General features: G+C 37.6%; 1 protein-coding gene across 1 annotated transcript in view; it reads right to left on the bottom strand.

Annotated features, from left to right (window-relative positions):
* Positions 1–25,880, bottom strand: part of grin2aa (glutamate receptor, ionotropic, N-methyl D-aspartate 2A, a) — a 151,481-nt gene that overhangs the window by 45,597 nt on the left and 80,004 nt on the right. The window contains exons 3-4 of the mRNA XM_051887845.1: positions 17,719–18,311; positions 8,158–8,272 (exon numbers count right to left, since the gene is read on the bottom strand). Of these exons, the coding sequence (XP_051743805.1) occupies positions 8,158–8,272; positions 17,719–18,311 (708 nt within the window). The remainder of the gene's footprint in view (positions 1–8,157; positions 8,273–17,718; positions 18,312–25,880) is intronic.

Here is a 25,880-nt window from a genome sequence, read left to right as displayed (position 1 = left end):
CTATCTTTTTTCTTTCGTTTGTTCATTCATTCATTCTTTCGTTTGTTCTTTCTTTCTTTCCTTCTTTCTTTCTTTTGTTCATTAATTTTCTCTTTTGTTTGTTCATTCATTCTCTTTCTTTCTTTCATTCTTTCCTTTTATCATTAATTTTCTTTCTTTTGTTTGTTCATTAATTCTTTCGTTTGTTCTTTAATTCTTTCTTTCAGTTGTTCATTAAATCTTTTTCTTTCTTTCTTTCTTTTTTCCTTTTATCATTAATTTTCTTTCTTTTGTTTGTTCATTCATTCATTCATTCATTCATTATTTCATTCTTTCTTTCTTTCTTTCTTTCCTTTTATAAATTTTCTTTCGTTTGTTCATTAATTCTTTCTTTCGTTTGTTCTTTAGTTCTTTCTTTCATTTCAGTTGTTCATTAAATCTTTCTTTATTTTTCTTTATTTCTTTTGTTTGTTCATTAATTCCTTCTTTCTTTTGTTTGTTCATTCTTTCTTTCTTTCGGTTGTTCGTTAATTCCTTCTTTTGTTTGTTCATTAATTCCTTCTTTCTTTCATTTGTTCATTAATTCTTTCTTTCTCTCTTTCATTTGTTCATTCATTCTTTCTTTCTTTCTTTCTTTCTTCCAGTTCCAATTTAGTTTTCTTTATTGGCATAACATATACTTCACATTTGTTTTGTCAAATCAATGGACAATAAGTAAAATAAAGTCAAATCACTATTGAGCAAAACATAACTAGTATTAACAAATAAAATAAACAAAAAGAAGTAAAAATAAGAAATGAATGAGCAAATTTAGCAAGGTATTAATAAGTTACATTAATTATGAGTTACGAAAAGAGATTTTAAAAAAATCAAAGACTATATGTGTCTTCCTTCTTTTTTTTCTTTGGAAGGTCAGACACCAGCAATTGCCTAGGTGGCACAATCATTTTCAAAAATGGCAGCAGTATCCATTTCACACTGACATAGTTTACAACAACTGCCTTCCACAGATTCAGTAGCAAGAAAGTCCTGAGGACATCCCACCACATCATACTTAGTGAGCAATAAACTCTCTTGTTTTGTTCTGTGTATGTGCATGTGACAGGAAAAGACAGACAGAAAGAAATTCAGTATGTTGACTGTTACTTGACCAGCAATTACGCCCCTCAGAGTCCCAAATCATTCCTTCATCTAGCGGTCAATCCTCTGTCATGGAGAGATCACTCAGATAAATATCTTTCTCAGCTAAGGTGCCCACAGGTTCAGCGGCATGGCCCCTCGCAGCAGCTCTGTCAATAAATGAAATTCTGAGGGCAAACTACAGCGAGCCACAGTCCAGCAGATCTCGGGGATCAGATTTTGATTAACTCAGGGTTCAGATGATTTCCAAGTTCACTGGCTGCAATAATATCTGCGCTTTAAACCACAAGGATGAGCTTACGGATGTTTGCTTCAGGTGTGGTAACAAACACTTTTCAAGCATTATACACGGGAGGCAGACAACTATATTAGATGGTCTAAACGCTGTGAACAAAGTGTGCATGGTGGACTAAAGTGTTAGATTCATGAATATGTAAGTACAAAGCCCAGATTATAATGTTAATTATTTACTGTCTTGCCTATGTATGATTCAGCAGCACTTTGCACATCGCAGACTGTGTGATTCATGCTGAGACTTACACTGTTATGTGGGCAATACGTGCCACAAACACACACACACACACACTGCCCCTGTAAGACCGAAATGCGTGGCCATGTGGCCCCTGACTGTACCAGTCACTTCCAGGCATTGAAGAGGCCCATCAGCAGCCAAGATGCTCAGACTTCATCTGTTTTAATTAGCCAATCATGTTCTCCTCCTGGCTCTCCATGAGAGCACTTCTCTCCCGCTTGGCGTCAAAACAGAAACACAGTGTAGCTCAACCACCCCCCCGAAAACAATCAGCCCATGTAGAGCCATGCCGACCTCATCAAGCCTCGGGTTCTGGAGCCTTCTTCATCGCTCCTTCATCTCTAATAGGCATTCAGACCAGCCCTCAACACAGCAGCTGGAGCAGGGTCTTGCCAGCACTGCCTGTTTGGCTTGAATGCAAAATGATTGGTGGTTTTGTGAGGTCGAGACTTAAGACTTTTTTTTGTCTATTCCATATTACACTGCCCTAAGCACACCACAACATTTACATCAAAGGCAGCTTATATATTATATATATATATATATTTGTGTGTGTATTATATAGTGTATATATTATATATATTATATATATACACACACAAAAAAGAAAAAAAAAACACTGGCAGTACCACGACATAGTGATGGTGGTAACAATATTTTACCATGGGACTTCAATATATAACATCATATGAAATGATTACCATATTTTTATATATTGGTTATGCAAGGTACTATTTGTTTATTTTTTCATGTTGGTTTATTTTTTAAATTACTGAGGGAAATTTCAGACATTTACAGACATTTGAGACTATGTGGACTGTCACGCTGAGAATAGTCACTGCACACAGCAAAAGTAAAGCTGTAACAAAACTACTAAATTATAGTTATTTCTCAAACTGAAAGAGGAGTTTGATATGAGCAGATCAATGGTGATATTTACTTGTTAAAAATGACCTGAAATTATGGCTCCTGTATTTACTCTAAAATGTCAGTCACACTGGAAGCGTTTCTAGAAATATTGTTTTTTTGTGTGTTTTTTTTTTCAAAGAAGTAAAATGGTAGTGGTTATTATGACACCAATGTCTAATCCACTTAAAAACACAGTAACCCTGCTGTATGGCATACTAACTGCAACTTTGTTTTCATCAAAACTGTTGCTTGGAATAAAGAACAGAGTAATTACTCCAGCAGTCTACTCTGACAGGACACAAACAGTTGTCAAAATAAAGCGTTAACCCGCCTGTACTAATAATGAGAGAAGCAGTGAATCAAGACTTTGCGTACTTTTCATTAATGCATCTATTTTGGTGTTTTAATGAATGCACACACAAAAAAAAAGCTTGAGAAATAAGAAGCTCAGAGGCGACAGACTTTACTGACTGAGTCATGATGACAACAAAACCGTTCCAGTCACAATAAGATCAGTTGAGACAAACATAGAACAAACAGATGTTTGTGTCTGGCAGAGCTGCCCAGACATAACTTGCAGAGCAGACTAATCACATTCACATACTTGGTAAATGAAAATGAGTGCAAAAATTGTGTAAACTGCTTTCATGGCAGCCTACGAGGTTGTGATATCATTAATAAACATTGTTTCACACAGACACTGGCATTTACAGCCAAAAACCAATATATTACATATTTTATATCTACATAACTGTAGTTCTGAAGGTAGCTGAAACAAATTTCCAAAGATTTCCCAGTGCTGTGGTGAAGAACGTGTCCAACTTCTCGACTGCTGCTACTACGGCAGCACTATAAGCATAAAGGGACGTTCACACTTACAGTGATTTGCAGTGACAAAACGAATGGATATCATTCCTTTTCGAGTTAAAGTTGATGAATTCTGGTGACATAAGCGACAGAAACCATTAGTGATGTGGAAGTTATTTTAAATTTATACTAATGACTATATGACAAATATAGTGTAGACAGTAGCCATCTATATTTTTATGCACATTTTGCAATACTACATAAAAATGCAAGATGACAAAAAAAGTGCATAGATTATGAGTATTTTGGAAATTTAGTAGGAAATTAACTAGGTGGTTTTGGATTAAGAGGGCAGAACCGTGGACAATTGCTGCTGGGACAAGGGCCGGGGTCTGATCAGCTCCGGCCAGGTCGCCTGGGCGAGGGTGTCTGATGTTGTAAGACCCCAAACACCCAATGACCCCAGGATACCTCACTGATGTTGTGTCCCAGCGCATCTGCATCTCTTATTATGAGTATTTTGGAAATTTATTGCATATTTTTGTTTTCATCCTGCATTTTTATGCATATTACCAAATTCACATTAAAATTAATGAATGGAAATCTGTCTGAATTTTGAACAACCCTGGTGAATCGGTTTTGTTTTATCCCTAATGAGTGTGTTTACAACAAAACACTGATAACTATCAAAACCCAGCATATTATAAAAACTTGACAAAATGTGCTACATGAAATTTTAAAATCATATCTTGACATCAAATCTGAAATGAATACGCATACAATCATGCCAGTAAAGGTGGGTTACTGAATGTGTGCATGTTTCGTGTGTACAGCAAAATTTGGAAAATATGCAAAAAACAGTGTGTGCTGAATCCAGTCAGGTTTTGTTTGAATCGTTTATGACCTTTACCCGATAAAGGAACATCGTTTAAGGCTTTTACAGGACTATGAATTATCAATGCAAGATCAGTGTCATTCTGCATAGCTTTTGTGCTCAGTTACTGCCGATAGTGTAGTCTTTGTGCAATATGCTTTATGACGTGCTGCACACTAATGGCCACGTGAACATGTCGTCAGGGCAAGGTGTGAGATATTGCTTTGGTTCAACCAGGCTGTAAATCTGCCCCATGCTTTTGTCTTCGCTCTGCCAGCAGTTCACACTGATGAATAGGCTTTGTCAGATTAATATCAACATAGTGTGGTGTCAAACTGCATTACTCTGTGGTTATGTTCCTTAGAGCTACACGTTTGACATGTAACTCTGCCTGCCCCTGTATGTCCTCCTAAAGGGTTTTAAGAGATCTCAACGGTCCTGTGGTTTCAGGGTCATGTCTTCAAGCTATTCTCCTTTATGATTTTTTGATTGTCTTTCTTCTGTCCACCACCATGAAGCTACTTCATCCCTGAGAGTGGCATCTTTTTGATCCCAATTGGGAAGGTTCACTGATGAGTCAGTAGGCAGTTAGTGGTCTGCCATGAGGTCACCACATTTGTGTGGTTATTTTCTACTAAGTTGTAATTCTTTTCCTAACACTTGCAGTCCAATGTTTTCTGTCATCTGTTTCCAAAACTCTGACCAAAGGCGAAAAATAATATGTGACAGCACACAGCCAGAGTGACAACCAGTTCAACATTTTATCTGCTTTAATCAACATCAACAAGAGGCAACTTGACATGGAATTAATTAATGTAATTACTTTCATGTGGATTTAATTTGGCACCATAGCAGCTTGATCTTTGCAGCTGTCAGCTCCCTGATAAAAGGAGGGAGGAGAGCGTTACGTTTGTTCATGGCCACTGGCAAGCGCAGAGTGCAAAGAGTCAAAGGCTATTTTTAGAGTGACTGAGGTCCAACAACTGAGCCGTCTGCCATCACAAAAGAGACAGAGCTCATACATGTAAACATCAGCAAAATGTAAATACCATGATACACTACCAATCAAAAGTTTGGGGTCAGTAAGATTTTGTTTACATGTTTTTTAAAGAAGTCTCGTATGTTCACCAAGGCTGCATTTATTTGATCAAAAATACAGTAAAAACAGTGATATTGTGAAATATTAGGCAACACTTTGGTAAGGTGAACACATATTCACTATTAACTATGACTTTTGCCTCAATAAAGTCTTAATTTACTGCTTATTAATAGTTAGTAAGGTAGTGGTTGTATCATTTAAGTAGATATGGGGTAGGATTTAGGGATGCAGATATGGTCATGCAGAATAAGGCATTAATATGTGCTTTATAAGTACTGATGAACAGCCAATATGCAAGCTAATAAGCAACCAGTTAAAAGTGAGAATTTTTCTCCAAACTAAACTGTTACCAAATATTATTACAATTTAAAATAACTGTTAATAACAATTTTAACATATTTTAAAATGTAATTTACTCCTGTGATGTCAAAGCTGAATTTTCAGCATCATTACTCCAGTCTTCAGTGTCACATGTTCCTTCAGAAATCATTTTGATACGCTGATTTTCTGCTTAAGAAACATTTCTCATCAATGTTGAAAACAGTTGTGCTGCTTAATATTTGTAAATAGTAATATTTATGGAATCCATGATACATTTTTTCTATTTTTGATGAATAGAAAGTTAAAAAAAAAAAACAGTATTTATTTGAAACAGAAATCTTAGTAGCATTTTAAATTTCTGTACTGTCACTTTTGATCATTTTACTGCATCCTTGCTGAATAAAACTATCATACCAAAGTGCTATGGCATTTCTGACTGAGTGTCGACAACTACCTCAAGGTACAATATGCATTGCAACACGTCACGATTCATTGAGATGCGACACAATATCATAATTGGATCGAGATTGAAACTGCGAGTGAGAGAGAGAGTTAATTTGCGGTATCAGTTTTAGCCTCTCTTGTGCAGTTCATTTCACTTTTGGCCAGTTCTGCATCTCACTGAATCAGCTCTGACCACGCTGAGAATCCCTGCCTCAGAGTTTACGCTTATTTGGATGACCTACTTCATGAACTGAACTGTAAAACTTGATATGAATCAGTGCATAGATAGATAAAAATATCAATTAAAAGTACCATTGAATACACTGAGAAAAATACACAATAAATGAATATATGATTGTATTGGCCGAGCTCTGAATAAGTAAAGGTGCAATGTGTACATTTTAGGAGGATCTATTGACAGAAATGGAATATAATACACATAACTATGTTTTCAGTGGTGTATAAAGAACCATTATGTTTTTATTACCTAAGAATGAGCCATTTCTATCTACAGTACATACACCGTGGGTCCCCTTACAAGTCGCCACTTTGCGCCGGATTGTTTCTACAGAATCCCTAAATGGACAAACTGCTCTACAGAGCACGTTTGCTTGACTAGCTACTCTCTACTGTCTCTGATGACGACATGTTTGTCCTGTGTTGGCCACCGTAGCTTCTCTATATTGCAATTCACAACCTCACACCTAGATGCCGCTAAAATTTACACACTGCACCTTTAAGCCTGGATTAAACTTAACTTGAACAAAAGACAAAAGTATAAAATACTGGATGTTAAGTGTTTTTGTTGTTTTGTCCACCTCTTGCAAACAACCAGTGACCATGAACTACCTGGCTAGTAAATCATAAAACTAATTCTTCTCACTACATTTCATGCTGGTTCAGCTAATATTTTCTCCACACTGCCATTTGGCATTTTGGAGAATATTGCAATGGCAAAACAAGTTTAAAGATCTTTAATCTAAACTTTCAAAAAAGTATCAAATACAAATTTAATCCTATTCAAATGATAAAAAATATCTATTTTGGCTGTACATTCATTTTCTCGAAGACACTTAAGAGAATTTGAACAATGAATGTTGCCACCTACTATATTCTGCTTTAAACGCTAATAATTCTACAGTATCTAGTTCCAATGAGCTGAACGACATGGGATGCATTTTATTACAGATTTATAAAACTACAAAAGCCCAATCGACAGTTGAAACAGCAAGAAAAATAATACAGAGCCGCTGTAATAGAGCCCACAAGAAAGCTTTAACACTCAGATGTATAATGAGGCCCTAAACTCCTCTGAGAGCTAATTTAATGTATTTTATCCTACTGTAATACAAACCCAATATCATATCTGCAAAACAACCATCGTTTAATTAGCAATAGGAAGTTATATTAGGACAGACCACTGGTATGTGAATTCCCCTCAAAATAATGCAATTTCTTTGGGATGTTTTAATATCACTGATGATCTTTATGTTCTCCCATCAAGAGATCAAAAGGCCTAATCGGAGCAAATTTGCCTTTTGCCGCATGGATGTGTATTCATAACTGATTCCGTCTCTCAGTGCGAGTCTTATTCTGTCAACTAGACTCCCACCGATATTGATTGATTTGCAGAGCGAACTCCACAAATCAATTTCTCCCATTGTTTTGCTTTTCCAATTATTCCTCCCGCTCCGGTTTTATTGAACCTCATTCTCTCTAGAACAAAAAAAAAAAGAGGAACACGCTCATCCATGATACCAGCACTAATGCACACATGTGTGTTCCCATTCATGTTTGGGCTCAGACTGGATCACGGTCTAAAGGAAAAAAACAGGCCCTAATTACACCTCTGAATTTGCAGACTCTGGCAGTGTGTGTCTGAGGTAATTACCGCACTGACACATTTTTACATCGTTCCAGGGTGTAATTAAGATGGCGGATTCATGGGTACTAATATTGTGTGAACAGTTGTTAATGACGCTTTGCTTGGAGGAGTTATAATGAAATTATAATGACGCAGTTAAGAAGGTCAGTTGTTTTCGGCGGCCTTACCTTTTCCCACTCTCTGTCCTTGTTCAACACAATCACCACCAGTTTGGGATGCACCTGGTAACCGTCCTCGGTGAAGGACAAATCTCTGCCGTCCCAGGTCACGTTCATCATGTACCTACAGGAAGCAGAGAGCTCATCAGGTCCAGAAATAGAGCAGTCAGGTGACACAAATCTTATCTGCTGCAATAGGCACAAAAAGAACTTTTCATCCTAATGATGTTCGTTCTATACCTAAAAGATCAAAATAACATATGAAGGTCATTTTAAACATGCAAGAAGACAAAAAGAGGAATTAATGAGCCATCTGAAGACTAATGACTGACCTAAATCAGACGTCACATTAAGCGAAGATGAAAAATCTGCCCGAGTTATTATTAGTATCCAATGAAATCTACATGAATCACAACCATTCTTTCTTTTGTCCTCATCTTCAAAGAAATAGAAAGAGAGAGCATGTAGACGTAAAACAGACCAGTCTTGGTTCATTGCAAGTACTTTAATAGCATTTGTAACATTATGTCTGATTAGTCTTTTTATTTTTGTGTTTGCAGTTACAGTGCAGAAGTAAACCGGCACAGAGTTCTGGAGGATTTAAAAACAGTAATGTAAAGCTCATATCTTTGAATTAAATCGTATAAAACAATTTCAACAAGTTATCCAACATCCTTAAAGTCCCACTGCAGTCAATCCTTTTATCCATTAAAACTCATCTTTGATAAACAAAATGACATATTTAAATGTTTGTTTGTTTTTTTTTTTCTGTGCAAATTTCTTCACGTCTTAAAAAAGCTGCACCCTTCCCTCATTTAGTATATGTGGATCCATGAATATTCAAATAAGTCCCCATCTGCACTTACTCACACAAACTCGGACTACCTGATCCACTCAGTCAAATTTACTGTAGTAAATGCTGCACAATGGCAAGTGGAAATACTGGTTTAATTCAGCCATATATGTTTGAACCAGAAACTGATTCAGAAGAAGAAGTGGAAGAATGAATTATACAGGCTTGTCTACAAGTCAATGTATCAGAATGGTAATGCGTTTTATGTATCGCTCTCTACAATGTCGGACACATAACGGTAATTGATATGATTAGCCTTTGGATTGACTAAGTTAATCAAACAGCTAATAATGTGTTGCTAATGTTACACAAACCATGTTCCCATTTGGCATCTCAGAGTCACACAGCTGCCTTCTAAAAATCGGCATCCTTAGAAATGCTTTGAGTGGAGAAGGGTATTTATTTCATCATAAAATTGTAATATACATCATACTCATAAATCACCCACCATATTTCTATACGTACAAGATTTTTCCTGTCACTTCTTAAAGTTGTTCTTGTGCTCACAGATATATATGTATATATATATATATATATATATACATGAAAGACACAACAAAAAGGGCTTGTTTCAGATGGGCTTTTTTAAAGGAAAGTAAAACCCAAGTGAATAGAGTCTGGATCCTTCACTTTTCACAATGCCACTGTGTTCCTGTCATATCACTTTAAAAGCGATAAACCGAGAAACACACAGTGTTACCTTCTCCCTTTTCACACCATGTCGTCAGGCCTACCTCAGAGACCCAAGAGGCAACACACCAGCTGACACAAACACATCAGACTGCCCCTCTCCCTCAGTAATTTCAACCCAGCCATTTTATTGAAAGATGCGGCACGGGTACAGTCTGGTGGTAAGTTTTATGCTGCAGTACTGCCAGGTGAGCAGATTTAGAAGTGTGGTGTGATGATCGATTTATGAAACTGGCCTTAGTGGGCGTCTAGTGACTGAATGGCAGAGTAGCTTGTTGAATTGATTGGGGTCCCATTTAGGGGGCGAAGCGAAGGCCTACTCACCCTAGATATATCGTTGAATCCAATTACATCAGACTGCGGGAGAGGAAGACAATCGATAAGCTCTGTTCTCCTCCACTACAAGCCATGTTTCCATTCATGATGGGCTCCCTTATTTATTTGGAACCTTCTTTCATATTTTACACCTCTCCTATTTCCCTTTGTTTCCACCTAAGACTCTGAGCCGTGGATCACTACACTGATCACACCTGCAGAGTTCCTTTTACCAATTACTGAGGAAACCAGACACAGGACACAGTGTGTCAATAGAGCTTTAGGTTCTCAGCAGGATCGCAGGAGTGTGAGAGTCTTGCTCATTAGCTTAGTATGTTCTGTCACTGCTAGACCTTTGGACAGACTGGATAGGACCATAGCGAAAAACAAAACAAAAATATGTGGTGAGGGGGAATGGAGGGAAAGGGAGCACTGAATGAAAGGAAAAGTTTTCTAGATGTCTTCTAGTCTTCTGTGATTTCTAGTCTTCTAGATGTGTCACACCCACTCAAACCAATTTTCTTGTCTATTTATATAGACCAATAAAACAACCGAAGTTGACCAAAGCGATTTACATGTAAAACCAAAATTTTAAAACACACTTGACAAATTAAACACAATTATAAGCTGCTAACAATAAATGTGCTTTCTAGGGCTGCCCCCTAATATTCGACTAATCGTTAGTCAACTAGAACAGACTTAGTCAACCAAAAATTGTATTAGTCGGGTTGGTCACAGGAAAAAAAAGAAAGAAAAAAAAAACCTCACAGTCCATGAGGGACAGATCGTTAATGGCGGGTCCTTGTGGTAGTTACAGTATGTTGGGGAGGAAATCCAAACATTCGCCTATCATCCATCGACCTCAAATATGGCTTATCATTTGAAACATGTAAGTAGTAGTAACTTTACATGGCTGCTCGCTCTAACGTTAACCTAGATAAATGTGTGCTATTTACTCCATATAATACATAGCACATCTTCGTTGACCCTTCTGCGGCTGTCTTTTCCCTAGATGCTATGAAAGCCTTTGATCGTCTAAAATGGCCATATCTGTGGTCTGTGTTGAAGGTCATTGCTCTGGGGTACTCTTACATTCGTATGATCAAGGTGCTGTATGCAAACCCCACAGCCATGGTGCTGAGAGGTAGAACTTGTTCTTTATTGTTTGACATAGCCAGAGGTTCTCAACAGGGATGCCCCCTAAGCCTGTTTCTTTTTGTAATTTCGCTTGAGCCACTGGCACAGAAAATATGCATAGATAAAGGTATCATCCCAATCACAATATGTGGAACCAGTCATCATACGCTGTACGCAGACGATGTCCTTCTTTATTTAGGTAATCCATTGCAGTCCATACCTAACATATATAGAATAAACTGAACAAAGTTGATTGGGATGGTGTATGGGTTATAGTAATGCATGCTTCTAGGAATACAGATCATCAACAAATCCATTTTGACTACACTTAAACTCTATAGTATGAAGCTTAAACCTGACGTTTCGGTCCCTTTGTCCCCAACTGTTTTTATTTGAAATGATCTCTCTGATATTCAATGAGTGCTTTTAGCTGGCTTGACAGCTAACAAGAAATTAGTAGCAATGAGATGGAAACCTCCACATTCTCTTAATAAGCAATATTGGGTTCTCACATTTATAGAAGTGGTGTATCCCGAATTGTCCACTGCACGCATTCACGGTGCAAGAGAGGACACCATTAGACTCTGGGCCAAAACTTTGGAGAAGCTCAAAGGTCTATTGATTTGAATTAATGAGATTTTATTTTAATTATTTTATTATCCTTTTTATATGTATTTCATTTATTATATTTATATTTTTTATTCTTTTCTTATTTTATTTTATATTTTTTCACTGTTATTTTGTTTTTTACTTACTGTTGTAATGGTTGACTGTTTGTCTTCGTTATTTTGTATGATAAAACAATATCAAAACAACAATAAAAAATTGCTTAAAAAAATGTGTGCTATTATTAGGCACATATCCAAATGTTTGTGCGAAGTGTGGAAGCTGAAGTATAGCGCGCACTTACTGCAAGACATGGGGGGCGCAAAACTTCAAATACTGTGTAATTTTTGGTCATACAGATAAGAGTAATACATGTTCTGAAACTAAAGGGTCTACTTTTATTTGTGTAAACTAACAATAAAAACAAAACGTTATGCCTTTGTAAAATAAAGAAAACAAACAGGATGCGCTTTCTGCTGTCCAAAAATAAATAAACCAAAATTAAACCAAACAGAAATATATCTATAGAAAGCTTGAAATGTCAAGCCAATTCAAGTGGAAAACAAACATTCTCAGATTCAGCATCATCAAATTAAAGCCGAAAACACAGAAAACATTATCAATAAATTACTAAAATGTTTAGAAAGTCTCCTTGCTGTTTTTTCATGACACATTCATAATCATTACTTTTGCCGTTGCACTGTGGCAACCTTTATCCAAGCGCTGATTAGGCTATGTTTTATATATAGGCAATTAAAGGCTCATTATTATGATTTATATGGCTTACTAATATACATGTGCGATTAGTGTAATCGACTAATCACTTAAATGAACGACTATTAGTCGACTCGAAAAATCTTTAGTCGAAGGAAGCCTAGTGCTTTCAGCAAGTTCTTAAACACTGGTAAAGATTTGGAAGACCTAATGGACAAAGGCAGCTCATTCCACAGTTTCGGCCCTGCAAAGCCTCAATCACTTTTGTGTAGACGATTTGTCCTGGGCACTACGAGGAGTTTTTGATTTTCTGAAAGCAATGTTCTTAAGGGGATCAGCAGATTTGCAAGATACAGGGGAGCCTGGTTATTTAGAGATTTATACACAAACATTAAAATTTTAAATTTAATTCTAAAATGGACAGGGAGCCAGTGTAGAGAGGCTAATACTGGAGTAATGGATTTGTTTCTTTACCATCTTTAAAAGCCTCGCCGCAGCATTTTGCACTGATTGTAATCTATCATAGCATTTTTGCCTAGGGTACCAATAAGGACTGCCAAATAAAAAAAAAAAAAATGCACAATGCCCCTGACCACCCCGCTTTCCACAATATCATGGCAACCTAGTGCAGCAAGGATAAGAAGAACCCAACCTGAGCACAGCTCACTTCTCCCTAATTAAACACAACCACCCCTGACCCACACTTGCTCACTATGAACCCTTCATCAGAGTCCTCATTACAGCAGGTGTGCCCGAAAGGGCTGCACAGCTGCTCTGGAATCAGCCAGAATAAAATAAGTGGGTGGTACAACTAGCCTGAAAATGTTCACAGTACTTTATATGTGGTCAAACTGAAGTAGGCAGCTGCATTCCAACCGGTTGAGTACAGTTGAATATAACAGTTCCTTGTTAGGCATTTATAGTAACGGGGTTGACACTAATGAGGGCAGGCAAGATGTTCCCTATGCGACATATAGAATTTTTCAGTCATTAGAGAAGCAAGAAAATGTTCGTACATGAAGTTAGTTAATTTGCGGGGAGTCTGCACATCTCGAGCTGAATCTGCTGGCATGACGGAAAGTGTAAATGAAATCAACTCTCCCTTGAGTAATAACTCCAGACGTGATATACAAACAAATCCAATCATTTTTCTGACACAGGTATCTGCGCAATGCTCAATCAGTGTCATAAAAGAGCATCGCATCTGTGCGACAATACCAGGACAGCTGGGACTGTGTGGAGGTCTTTTCACCTGGGGCTCAGGCAGACGTTACAAAGTCCCAGGGAATGGCAGAATGAGTGCATGCGTAAACCTGCGGTACTAAGAGCATCAGATACAAAGTGGGGCACGGCTAGCCATAAAAGAGCAAATATGGTCCTGAAAGCACATGTGAGGAGAAGGAAGTGACTGGTGTGTCTGTGTGTTTGCTCCCTCTCCTCTCCCCTGAGGGCACATTCAGGTCAATTAAAGTTCTTACAGCCAAAGTTTTTAAAATAAAAACATTACTCGAATGTGCTACCTTTTACCAGGCTTGTGTAAATAATGGATTCTAGACCTTATGGATATCGAAATACAAATTTAAAAAACCATCTTCAGGCCTATTGGTGTTTCTTTCTACATACCGTGACCAGATCATTCCACCATATTCAGTGAACCAATGTTTGTGTGTGTTCTGTCTGAGTGTCTCTGCTTTACTATTCCTGTTTTAATAAAATATATAAACAATATTTATTATAAAATACAAACATTTGAATTGAATTCTAACTAAATTACAAACTTGATAGATAGATAGATAGATAGATAGATAGATAGATAGACAGACAGACAGACAGACAGACAGACAGACCAGAGAGTGTTTCTGATTGGCTAAAAAAGTCTCTGCCACTTCTTGACACTTTAAAAAAACTGCCTTCTTCCCCATAGGGAAGACAGTCAAGGCTCAAGACAGTTATTTTAACCCAGCTCTTTATACTGCTTCCCATTGTGCTGCTGCCTGCCAACTTAACTCCCTTTAATGCGCTGTGATGGCCATATAAAAGTATTATTTCTACAGGAGCTCATATTTCCCTTCACTCCAGTCCACAAAGGCTTTGAGGCGAGGGTAAAACTTTAAAGCCAAGGTGCAATGACATCACTGCTAACCCTCCCCACAACAGAATGACCTGTTGCCACTGCCTGGAAATGTTCAACCCACTCATATTCCAGCATTATAACTGCCATAAGTCATATTAAATTTTGCCTATGAAAGTTCAAAGTAATAGCGGTGACTCCTGTGGCATTGCCCTCTGTGAAATGGTGTTTTGCTGGGGGTGGTCAGATTGGCTCCCATCTCAGTGGGAGTGTTTAAAGTGCCCTTTATTTAAAAAATGTATGGTTCCATAGAGCACAGCTGACAGCTACCCTTGGTCCCCAACATGTGGGAGGAGGCACAGTGGACTCACCATGCCTCTCCCCTGTTGACAGGTAATTTCAGTATTCGTCACTGATATATGAAGGCTAAATTTTGCTAAGGTCCGCTTTTCACAGCACTTCAGATGACAGTCTTAAATCTGTCATAAAGGAACATTTTGCTTGGGGACTGCATATTTCACCCAGGCTTCTGACACTCAATTTTAACAAGAACATGAAATGCAGAGAAAGGTTCACTTGCCTTTTTTTTTTTTTTTTTTTTTTTTTTTTTTCCATCACACCAAAGAAAAATGCTGTGCCAGATATATTCGCTATATTACATTCACAACTTAAATACAGAAGATTTTCTATATTTTCTGAAAGTGTCTGTTTAGGAGAAAAAATGTCTGTTTTGGAGTCCAACTTTAGAGGCTTTATGACAGCCCTGTTTAATAATTAATTTAGTAATACATAGTTCAGTCATGAAACTCTAGATGGCACAGGATGATGGGTCCTTAACGCAAGTTGATGATAATTATAGCATTAACTACTGGCACAAGCTGATTGGTCCATGTCACTTCTGCAGCCAATAAGTTTGTTGCTCAAACATTTAAATGGCTGGTTACATTCACTATAGCAGTTTGCAGCACGCTTCAGAGTTCCTCTAAAACCCTCCATCTTCCCCAGCTCCACCTGTATAGATCTGCTATGGGTTATTAATATATGCTATTTGTGCAGCAGTAGTGTCTTACTCGCAGCAGCGTATCTGCGTATGTATTTGGCAGTAGCAAGTTCCTGTGCTTGCTCTGCAGCAGCAGCAATAATCTACAACAACAGCAATAATCTACAGCAGCAGCAGCGTAGCAGATCTGTTCTGCCAAGACCAAATACATTAACATTGTCATATCCATTACAATGCCAACAATCTTCAGAGAGTTGTCATGACTGAAATATAATTATATCAATAGAAATTCTATATTTTACAATTGTATAATAATTCTACCATTAGAACATTAAACATATTAGTAATTAATCATTAGAAAGTTCTGCCAGTGCACAAAACTCCAAATGTGTTTCTGGGTCAAAGTGACTTAAAATGAGCACATCACATATAGTGTAAATCTGACACAATGAAAATCTAAGATTTACAGGAACATGATGACATTTTAACAGGAATCATTCAGTTCAAGAACAAGATTGTATTTTCAAAGAATCCAATACATTCCCTCTGATGATCTACATGCCTAAAAAGTCTAGAATACAAAAGAGAACCCCCCATGCATTCAGGGCACGAGTCCTCATCTCTGCTGGTTCTAGTAGAGCCGATCTCTGGCCAAGCCTTTGACCATCTGTGCTGAGACTATCAGGATTAATGTACCCTAGACACCAGGGTGAACGTGCATCTCAGGCAACACCGCTCCACTGCAAATGGGGCAATTCAGCGTGTCTGCTCAGCACTGGCAGGTACAGAGGCATATGGGTGAGACAGACTAAGGACTGGCAGCATGTAAGCGGGGTGCTTCAGCCGGCACCGGCTCCAACGCAGGAGCAAAAGGAACAAAAGCACCCAGGCTCATCAAGAGCACTTTATATTTGGAGAGCTCTCCAAGCGCATTAGCAAAGTCCATGTTGTTCTGCCCAGCACTGGCTCTCTTTGGACGCTGTGTAAAACATTCTTCATTAAAAGCACAGGAGCGCTGCACCGTCCCGAGAGAGTTTCAAAAGTGCAGCAGTACCCACCTCTGGGTGTCTGAGCAGCGCTCTGAAACTCCCTAAAAACCTCCCTCAGCATCCCCCGCCTGCCCCCTCACTGCATTCGACCATTAGCTTACTCAAGAACACAGCTAACACTGGGAAATAAATTTGCAGGATGTAACAATGAATTTTGCATACACCCGACCCATGCCTCTCTCTTAAAGATCTCTTGGGTTGCTTTTTTCCACCCCCTATTTTCCTTATTCCACTTGACTGACCAAACACTGTGTTTTCTCACATAAATAGCCCTCTTGTTACCACCTTTTAAGTGCAGGAACAAGATGGACAGAAAACACACATAATAAGCTATTCCTGGTCACTCACTCACTTGTGTAACTTATTTTTGATAAAACCAAGTCTCAGCTTTGAAATTATGCCTGTTTTATCGGGACATTTAAACAATTAATGTTGATTTGATGTTCTTTAATGTTATCTTTAATGAAATGTTTCTTGAGCAGCAAATCAACATATTAAAGTGATTTCTGAAGGATCATGTGACACTAAAGTCTGGAGTAATGATGCTAAAAATTCAGCTTTGCCAACAGAGAAATAAATTACATTTTAAAATATGTAGAAAATATTTATATATTTTAAAATAATATTTTATAAGACTTTTGGATAAATAAATGGAGCCCTGGTGAGCATAAGAGACTTCTTTTTAAACACATTTAAAAAAATGACTGACCCCAAACTTACATTTTGATACATTTGGCACTACATGCTATTTGCATTATATTTTTTAATTAACCTGATATCGATGTCTTAGTTAAAAAAGCATTCATTAAAACATTTTTGGAATCTTTAGAGACCCCTTTCTCAAAAACAAGTTTTAATTATGGCCACCTAGAAACATAATATGTCTATCATTAGAAAGCTGAGACTTTACTTTGCATTGCCCGAAATGCCCTACATCTCTAACACAGACCTCTTGGGTTGTTTTTTCCACCTTTTCCTTTTTCCACTTGACTGGTCAAAAACTGTTTATGTGTTTTCTCACATAAATAGCCCTCTTATTTCCCCCTTTTTTAAGTGCAGGAAGTAGATGGACAGGCTGTTGACACAAAACACTATAGACAGACATATAATAAGCCAGTTCTCGTCCTTCACTCACTTGTGTAAGGCGCTGGGCGGCAACTTGGTTTTCTCCATTTGGCCATAGCAGCTGGTTTTGGCCTCAGGGATGTCCCCAAACTCTTCCAACATGGCTGCAGCTGCTGTGGTTATAATCCCAAGCCCATCTCGAACCCGTGCCTCAAGAGGATAGTCCCAGTCATCGTAGGATACAGAGATCATTCCAGAGGGGAACGAATCTGGAGTGATGTCTGGGTTGCCTGTGGTCAAGCTGGGCACAATCCAGATGTACCCGAACCCGGTCAAGCCCAGCGAACGGGCCTCTTCCAGGATGTAACCTGCTTCGTCCTTGGAGCAGTACAAGAGGATGACTGGAGACTGCACCTTCTTCAACTGGATCTGGGTCCTGGAGTCCCCATCCACGGCATCCAGGGTGATGGTGTGCTGGAGGTCCCAACCGACAAAGCTGTTGTCAACCGTTGTCTTAAGGATGGTGATGAAATCCTGGTAGCCTGGGAACTTGCTGGTCACTATGGAGAACACGTGCCAGTCGTACTCTTCCATGATGTTAAGCATGAGCAGTGCCTCCTGCTGGATAGAGGCCCCGAACTGGAAGAATGTTGATTTCACATCCTGTTGAGCAAACAAAGATAAAAAGAACATGATAAATACAGGCATTAAACCAGTGTTTCTCAACTGGTGGGTCGCGACAAGAATGACCCGTTTTGAGTGGGTCATGTGGTGTGCAGTCAAAGAAACAGTAACAAACATAATTCTTTGTTATGATGCAAGACTTTTATTTTGAAAGATGTGCGTGAACGCTGTTGACTCTTCTGTCAGACGCAGTTTAAGTAAAGAGTGCCTAAAAAAAAACATGTTGTCCTGATTCAGTATCTGAGGTCAGATGAGATGTTGTCAGGGTATATGTCAGTGTCATTATTTGAATGTTATTTTCGTAACTTTTTACAAAATAAAAAGTTTCTCACCAAAATAAACGTTCCTGTCCCATCAGATGTTATACTGTGTTCGCAGCATGCACTCTTCAATTGCACACGCAAATGCTGCACACACTGTATATCACTTCATTATTTTAAAAAAAGCGCAAAAGAAATTACGAGAATGCAATGTCATAGTTATGTTGTCAAAAAATTACCAAAAAGTACCAATAAATGACATAACTGGTACGTTGTGTGTTAGCTGGGAAGGATTGACATGCAGGTATGGTGTTCATTCTGTTCTTCAGGAGTAGTTTCCATGTGTTTCATTAACCATTTGTGTATTGTGGATTTACCTTAGTAACTTGGTCCATAACCCCATAATATCACTTAATTTTCACTTTGTGTTATTTTGTATATTTTTAAAAGGCAGTGGTGGCTCATACCAACACACTAACTTTATCGTATTAACAAAAACTAGTTTGGGACTGCTATTTAATAGCATTTATTCATAAGTATTAGTCATATTCTTACAATTTATGTGTATGATAATTATGTGTGTCATCATTTTAATTTAATCTCAAAATGAATATCCATTTTTTCATACTGAACAGTATACTTTTGTGATGCCTAAATGCACCATATAGGCCTTGCCATTTAAAACAAGTTATTATAGTGCAGTATTGTATTTTTTTGGTTATTGGGCATAGCATCAAAATAATTTATAAGTTATTGTATCAGATAAAATTTTTAGTGCATCCCTAATAAACATCCCTAAAATTAAGCATCAGTTATAATTCCCTCAAATAAATATTGTAGAACAGCCAGAAATTATTTAAATAATTTGAGAGCTCTGAACTAAGTATTACAGACTGACAAAGTTAACAAAAGTTAATAAGGTTCTTTATTAAAATGTAACGAGACAAAAAGGAAAGAGAAGAGCTATTCTGGTTCTTTAACTCCTTTGAGATCTGTCTGATATGTGCAGCTCTGGCCCTGATGAACTCATTGTCTAATCATAATGATGCACCGAGCCAGTTCTTTCTGGCTGAGCAGATTCAATCCCCATGTGCCTTTAGAACTATTCCCTCCAACATCCCACAATTCCACAGCTTTAATAGGCCCTCTGAGGAACAAAGGACACAATCATTTAAGGATTCATACTCTGAGTTTAAACTTTTTAGTCATTTTATGAATGAGAGCAGCGGAAGCTTGTATAAGGAACGCAACATGCTTTCATTAACCTTAACAATCACGGTGCCACTAGTTTTCCCATCAACATTTCAATGTCAAACCAATCACTGCGGCCTCATAAATGCGAAATGAATGGTAGCCCATGAACAGTGTTGGGGGTAACGCATTACAAATAATTTGTGTTATGTAATCAGATTACTCCAGTAAAATAAAGTATCCAGTAAAATGTTGATTTTACATCCAGTAAAAAGTAAAGTATCCATTAAAATAACGCATTACTTTTTCAATTTACAACAAAATATCTAAGTTACTTTTTCAAAAAAGTAACGCAAGATACTTTTTCACATTTATTGACTGCACTTTATTTCTCTCAACATGGAAACAGGACAGAAATTACTTTAGATTATTATTTCACTTTTGGTGTGAAAAGGGCCTTAACATTTGCCAAAAAATATAATTTTTTTTGTTGTTAATAAAAAACAAACAAGCAAGCCCAGCCCACGTGAGAAAAAGTAACACAAAAGTAATGTAACGCATTACTTTTCATAAAAAGTAACTAAGTAATGCAATTAGTTACTTTTTTAGGTAGTAACCCAATATTGTAATGCATTACTTTTAAAAGTAACTTTCCCAAACACTGCCCATGAATGAATACAGTTGAGCCGATGAGGCATCTGTGTTTGTGAATGAGGCATGTGTGAAATATGACTGTAAGAAGCAACATGTTGTTAGTCTGCATATGTTGGGAGGAGAAACGTTTCACTTAGTTGTTTTGCTATTTTTGGGAAGCTTGGCTTGACATTGCCAATTTCACACACCGGGGAAACTAAATAGACACTGACGCTGCAAAGTAAACACAAGCTAACTGAGGATAACACTTCACACAAACACAACCATGGCCCAATTGAACACAAATCTGCTTTGACCAAAACCGTCATGCTACTTTTCCATGACCAACCATCTAGCCCCCAAGACAACACCGCCACATTAATATCTTCAAACACCATATCCGATCTTCTTCCGGTCTTTGTCGATCTTTTCATTAGATGCCAGCTCAATATAACACATTCATTAAAATCCGCTTCTGATAGCCGCAGTAATTATCTTCTGTTTTTTGGTGACGAATAGTTAATGAAACATGGGGTCGATGCTGGAGACGCTTGATTGAGTGGTCTTTGCAATACATGTTTATTAGCCAGTCGGTGGACTGATAATGAGAGATTTTTCTGCACCTGTGTCTTTTTTTTTTTCTGAAAGATTTAATAAAATGTCACATTCTTTGGGTGGAAGTATACTGTAGTGTTTTGGATCATGAGAAAGTTTCATTCATTTTGGTGTCCAAACTTTTGACTGGTACTATAAACTGAACTATACAGATAAAATTTGTTTATTGTTATTATTATTATATTTAATCATTAATCATTATGAGAACAACCATTAATGTATGATCAAATCTTATAGTAAATAAATTTAAAAGGAAACTGAGAGCCACAAACCACATTTCTGAGTAATCCATAGACTGTCAAAGAGATGTTATAACATCTTATTGACTGAACTAAAAATACTAAAAAATGCTAAATAAAAATTCATAGTGAGTCAAAATGTCACAGAAAATGCATATGCATAGAATGTATAAAAGGTCATTTAAAAGAAATATTTAAATTATATTGCTGAGACTCACATACAAGATTTATGAATCACACACTTTTGGGTCAATTCAAGTCCCATTATGCATTCTAGGGTAAATTAAAATATATTAAAATGCTATTTTGAATCTAGCATCTAGTTAAAGTCGATAAAACACTGTTTTTTGCATTGAAATATTGTGTGCAGCAGTGCCACTGTTATGTGAACTGGCCCCTACGAGACTAGACACATTTACTTAAATGATGGATGGACGACAAGACAGTCCTAATTTATTTTCGCTGTCTCACCTTGGAGAGATTTTAATTATTACTCAAAGGTTATCATGATGTTATCTTAAAGTGCCACAGTTTTGAGTGGCAATTTCTTTTAAATCAGATCTGGAGATGTCAACGCAAATGGAGCAGATTATATTACATGTATGGAATAATGGCATAAAGATTAATCAGCTCAAGCTGCCTGCTCCCCACAGTTGTCCATCAACTCTTGAAGTGCAGGGTTAACCAAACGTGACCCTCATAATCATCGGTCTAGTGGATGCTGTGTGTGGGGTGAACATGTAGATTGTGCGGGGTGTGCCCTCGTTGACATCATTCTGCGGATGAACTCAAGAGATAATGGAAAGAGAGGGAGAGGGTATTTGTGCCATGTTAAAAACAATGTGTTCTCTTTCTGCAACAAGAATGAAACCAATAATTACAGAGTGAGACCATGAAAAAGAAACAAAAGGGTCTGATGAACAAAAGTAAGTTATTTTATAGATCAGCAGTTTGATGTATACAAATATATTCTAATGCACTGTATGTGAAAAAATACATATTATATTATATACTGTATAGCATAATATAATTTAATTGTATAATATTTTAATATAATTTATAGCCACAAACTGCAGCATGAAAAGTATGATTCACAAAGTACATTTATAAAGATTTTGCATTGTTGCCTAAATGTAATTTTACAGCGAAGCACCGAGTGTGACATGAAAGGCATGTGTAATCAGCTTCAGAGGTGTGAAAGAAGATTTGTGTGCAAATCTGAAGTGTAGCAATACTAGTTTCTAATTTCCCTGCCTGCTGCTGAGCTTTTTCAGTGCCATTTACTTCATATAACAGGATGCCATTACCAGCCAGAGGCGATAAAGCTATATTGTTTGCTCAGAAATAGGAACCGTGGTGTATCATATTTCTAAGCGTATCTGAAAAAACATGATTTGGAGTGGAGATATTTCTCAAAACACATCACTTAAGATCTTAAGACCGTCTGAAATTCTCTGATGACTTCTTTATTGTAGGTGATATTGGGGTTTGACATCAATCATTTTGCACATCTTCCATCTCTTAAAGCTTTATACTATTTAAAAAAATCTTAATTGCGAGCTCATGCTTCACAGCACCACATCAAAAACACTTAATTTTCCTTGTGTACTTGCACTGTTTTAAATCTAAAAGCAGACAATAAACTTGACAGACTGAATGTGTTATTTCTGAGGGAATCAAATGCAATGAATCACATCAATAACCACTAAGAGCATCTGAGGTGCTCTTTTAGCATCTCAACAGTGTGAGCTCTCAGACACATTAGAGGCATTTAGATCTCTCTGTTCAGAAACAATCACTAAGACATTCAGATCACAGCATCTAGCGGCAAGAACAAGTGGCCACAATCTCTCTAAAGCACTGTTTGATGGACCATCATGCCTGTTAGCCTGATTAGACCTCCAGTACGAGGAGACATGATACACCAATATAGGTTGGCGTCTTCGGCTAAGCAAGCAACAAGAGTGCATGTACATAATCTACTGTAAATATGCCATTTTGTATGCGAGCAAGCGTGTGGATATAATCTGAAGTGCTTCGCAGGGCCGCCTTGGGGGGTGGCCGGCGTTATCCCTACAGCTCATGTCATTCCTAGCAGTGGAGCAAACACAGCACAGTTAGTCTAATAACACAGCACAGAAGACCACACAGTGTTAACGCAATCACAGCACCCAGCCCAACTGTGACTTCGAAAACTCTATAAATTGTCAATTCGCTTTTGATGGAGTGGTACGCCACCGAGTAGCATAATGGTGCTGTTGCTAATGCCAATGTTTTGTAGCATTTTTCAAAGACTTGGTCTCAAGAGCTGCTTTGTGAGCTCATTTTGAGTTTGAGTTCTTAGTGAATAAAGCAAATTAATAGAGCCAAAGTAAGAAAGAAAGAGAAAGGCTGATATACACAAAGCAGTACTGTAGCCAAAGAGACCGAACTACACATCATCATCTGTCCTACTGTACCTATGCAGAAGAAATTCTTTCCCAAATATGAAAGTACATGGTTTCTATCGTTCAATGACTTTTCCATGTCATTCATTATGATTACTAAATAAGTATTTTTAAAATCAGTTTAAAGAGATTTCTGGTGCAGATTTTCATGTGTTTGTCAGATGCCAATCCTTGGAATGAAAATACTTGTATATTTATACCTACTTGTGAACAAAAGCCTAAAAAAGAAAAATGGCCAGAGAGTTCAATTCAGCTCAATGGAGGATTTGACTTTAACAGACAAATTTACTTTCAGTAAAAAAGTTCTCAACCTTTTTTACTCCAAAGCCCCCAAATGTCCACATAAATACTCAAAGGTCATATGACTTTTCAAGATATATGTGATTTACTGGATAAAGATTATTTCGCAATTTCTACCCAATGAAAGAGCTTTGCATTACTAGAAAAATGTATATTGATTATAAAAATTCCAGTGTAATGGGAATTTATTAGAATTATGCATGACACTTCTAAAGTCAGGCTACTTCATATATATATATATATTTTTTAAGAGTCTTCAGGTCTTCAAAGATGAAAAACATTTGTTGAGGAGGTTAAAAAATATCTTGATTTGTAGTTTAGCTTATTTTTTATTTTAGCTTGTTTTGTTACAGTATATTTGAAATCAGGGCCTAAAATTAACTTTTTTCCACACCTGCCAATGGCTGGTGACTTAAGAAAATTTACCGGCCAAAAATATTTTTTACCAGCCATGAAACAATAACAGGCATTTTTCAGGTATCGAAACTCAAGAAGTAAACTAATCGAATAAATAACACTGCCTAGTCTTCATATCCTTTTTTAAGTTCAAGGGCAGTGCGTGATTTTTTTTCTTTGTCCTTTGTTGTTTGATTAACATTAAAAACGCAGACAGTAGCAGGATTATCAGGATGCTGTCACTTTAAGATCACGCGTTTTGTGTTTGCTTTCAATTAAGACATAACCGACCATGTTTACTAGGATACTCGCTGATACGGGCGTTTTTAATTTTGAGTGAATTGGTCCATTGGAGCGCAGGAAGGCATGAAAGAGAGCTCAACTTCGCACGCTGTCGGAGACGCGGCTTTCAGGGCACGCGCTTCCGATGTTTAAACTTCCCATACAGCGCGTGAGTAACGAATTCCCTTTCGCGTGTTCCAGCGCTTGAATATTTACATTGGAAAGGCTGAAACTTTTGTGGTGATGCAGCACCGACCCGTCAACTGTGCAGAGCGTCTGTTTACGTTCATGTCGTAACAACATTGGATTGTTAGAATTCAAAAAATTGTTACTGGCCAACTGGCGAGAGACACAGTTTCATATACTCACCAACACCTATTTTTACTCGCATTTGGTGCCTGGAGATTGTTAATTTTAGGCCCTGTTTGAAATCTTGAGGTCCCTTGTAGAGGTCTGCACGGGACTGTTTTTTTCGGCCCGCTTCCACAAGGTTCTATACCGTATACTATATACTGTGTTCACCTGCTATCTGTTAATAATTTTCTTCCTGACCCGACAGATCCCGCTAAATTTAGATTGTTTCCAGAATCTCACATTTAGACTTCCCCTAAAGAAAGAGAGAGTGATTGAGGATAACAAATATATAATGTTGGATAGCCTATATAAGATTTTTATTTGTTATTTGTCTCATGATGCTGTCAACATCATAAAAAATGTCAGAGAAAAAAAAAATGTCACAAAGAAAATTAGGCTAAATGTCATAGAGAAAAATAACATCTGTCTCTCAAAACTATAGGCTAAGCCAAAAATAGGAAATAGGCTTACTAAATATACTGAAAAAATGAAATGGTTTTTTAACATCCACGAAAGAACAGAATGTCGCTGACTGACGACGGTTTCAGTAGTCTACCGAACGTCTCTCCTCCAAAATCCGACCACAAAGGCTGAATGTTCTCTCTGAAGATGCACTCGTGGCTGGGATGCAAAGAACATATCTTGCTAGGTTGCTCAGGGCAGGGAACTGAGAACTGTGGGAACGCCACCACTGCAGAAAGTTTGGTTCACTTCAAGTTCAAGCGTGGATGCGCTGTTGTTAAAGGATCTCGGGAGCGGCCAGGCTATTGTCAGACTGCCCGCTCCCATCCAAAGTACACCAGAGTTACCAACTGCTACCGCCTTTCATTC

The sequence above is a fragment of the Ctenopharyngodon idella genome, chromosome 3, assembly GCF_019924925.1.
Source record: "Ctenopharyngodon idella isolate HZGC_01 chromosome 3, HZGC01, whole genome shotgun sequence".
Lineage (NCBI taxonomy): Eukaryota > Metazoa > Chordata > Actinopteri > Cypriniformes > Xenocyprididae > Ctenopharyngodon > Ctenopharyngodon idella.
The sequence above is the reverse complement of the archived record's forward strand: the minus strand, read 5'-3'. Positions and strand labels throughout refer to the sequence as shown.